Raw genomic sequence first — 1,105 nt, forward strand, 5'->3', positions numbered from 1 at the left:
AGACGATCTGGAAGCACTGCTTCCTTCACTTAACGCTGCTACGCAGCAGTATCCGCCAAAAGTGAGGAAGTGAGGAAAAGTTGCAAAGCTGGAGTGGGGCGAGAGGAAGTTGAAGAGAGTGGATCAGCCTCAGCCGGAGCTCTTCTTTAAGCTTGCGCCTGCAGCTCTGAGTTGAGTCCTCTCAGACGCCAGAGGGAGGTGTGCACAGAGCCTGAGACTCTATGGTTGTTCCCACCGACTCCCATGAGGAAGCGCGACAAGAAACCTCCTATATACTTCCGTTTCCGGCCCGGTCTCTTTCTTTCTGTGCTGGTATCGCTCTCGCAAACATGGTAGGACCTTGGAGTGGGGTCTGGTAACATCCAGTTTAATCTTTGCCTCTCTGTTGATGGTGTTGTCTCGGGATGCGTCCGGGCTCCTGCGTGGACTCGTTGTACCAAAGGAACACAGTGTTGCCAGGGTCGAGCCCAAAGGGACTGAGCTTCGGGGCCAGGAATTGGAAGTGATGAGATCTAAGGGGTAGACTTAGGCAGCGGTAAAGGGAATATGTTTTTGTTTTAGTTTGGGACTCGGCAGAGGCCGCTATATTGTTGTATGTTGTATATATGTTGTATGTTGGCGAGGAGTTTGAAAGTCCTCGTGGGATGCCGTAGCTTCAGCTGGGTCGGGTTGGGCTTTGTGCCGGTGGTCTGATATCACTGTATGTTCTCAACGGTTTATTTACTAGGTGAACGTTCCAAAAACCCGCCGGACTTTCTGTAAGAAGTGTGGGAAGCACCAGCCCCACAAAGTGACACAGTACAAGAAGGGCAAGGATTCTCTGTATGCCCAGGGTAAGATGGTTTGTACGTAATTTGGTTTTAATGCGGTATTTGTGTAGTAATAGAATACGCGAGCCCAGTCTCCCTTCCCTTTCTCATTTGGGCATTGATATTTCTGCTGGAAAGTCCAAGATACAATCGATGAGAAGACTTTTTCACATGTCTGTTCTGATTGGTTATGTTTGATAAACCCTGACAAATACCTTGCATTCTCCCAGGAAAGCGGCGTTATGACAGGAAACAGAGTGGCTATGGTGGGCAGACTAAGCCGATTTTCCGGAAAA

At 49.2% G+C, this 1,105-nt stretch overlaps 1 protein-coding gene across 1 annotated transcript; it reads left to right on the forward strand.

The window, feature by feature from the left end:
• Window positions 1-221: 221 nt before the first annotated feature.
• Window positions 222-1,105, forward strand: LOC104993109 (60S ribosomal protein L36a-like; the record flags this gene model as incomplete). Its single annotated transcript, XM_010846233.1, has 3 exons — window positions 222-332; window positions 728-833; window positions 1,040-1,105. Coding segments are annotated over exons 1-3 (283 nt in total), but the record flags the coding sequence as incomplete, so codon positions are not given.

This window comes from Bison bison, unplaced genomic scaffold (genome assembly GCF_000754665.1).
Source record: "Bison bison bison isolate TAMUID 2011002044 unplaced genomic scaffold, Bison_UMD1.0 scf7180017848940, whole genome shotgun sequence".
Taxonomy (NCBI): Eukaryota; Metazoa; Chordata; class Mammalia; order Artiodactyla; family Bovidae; genus Bison; species Bison bison.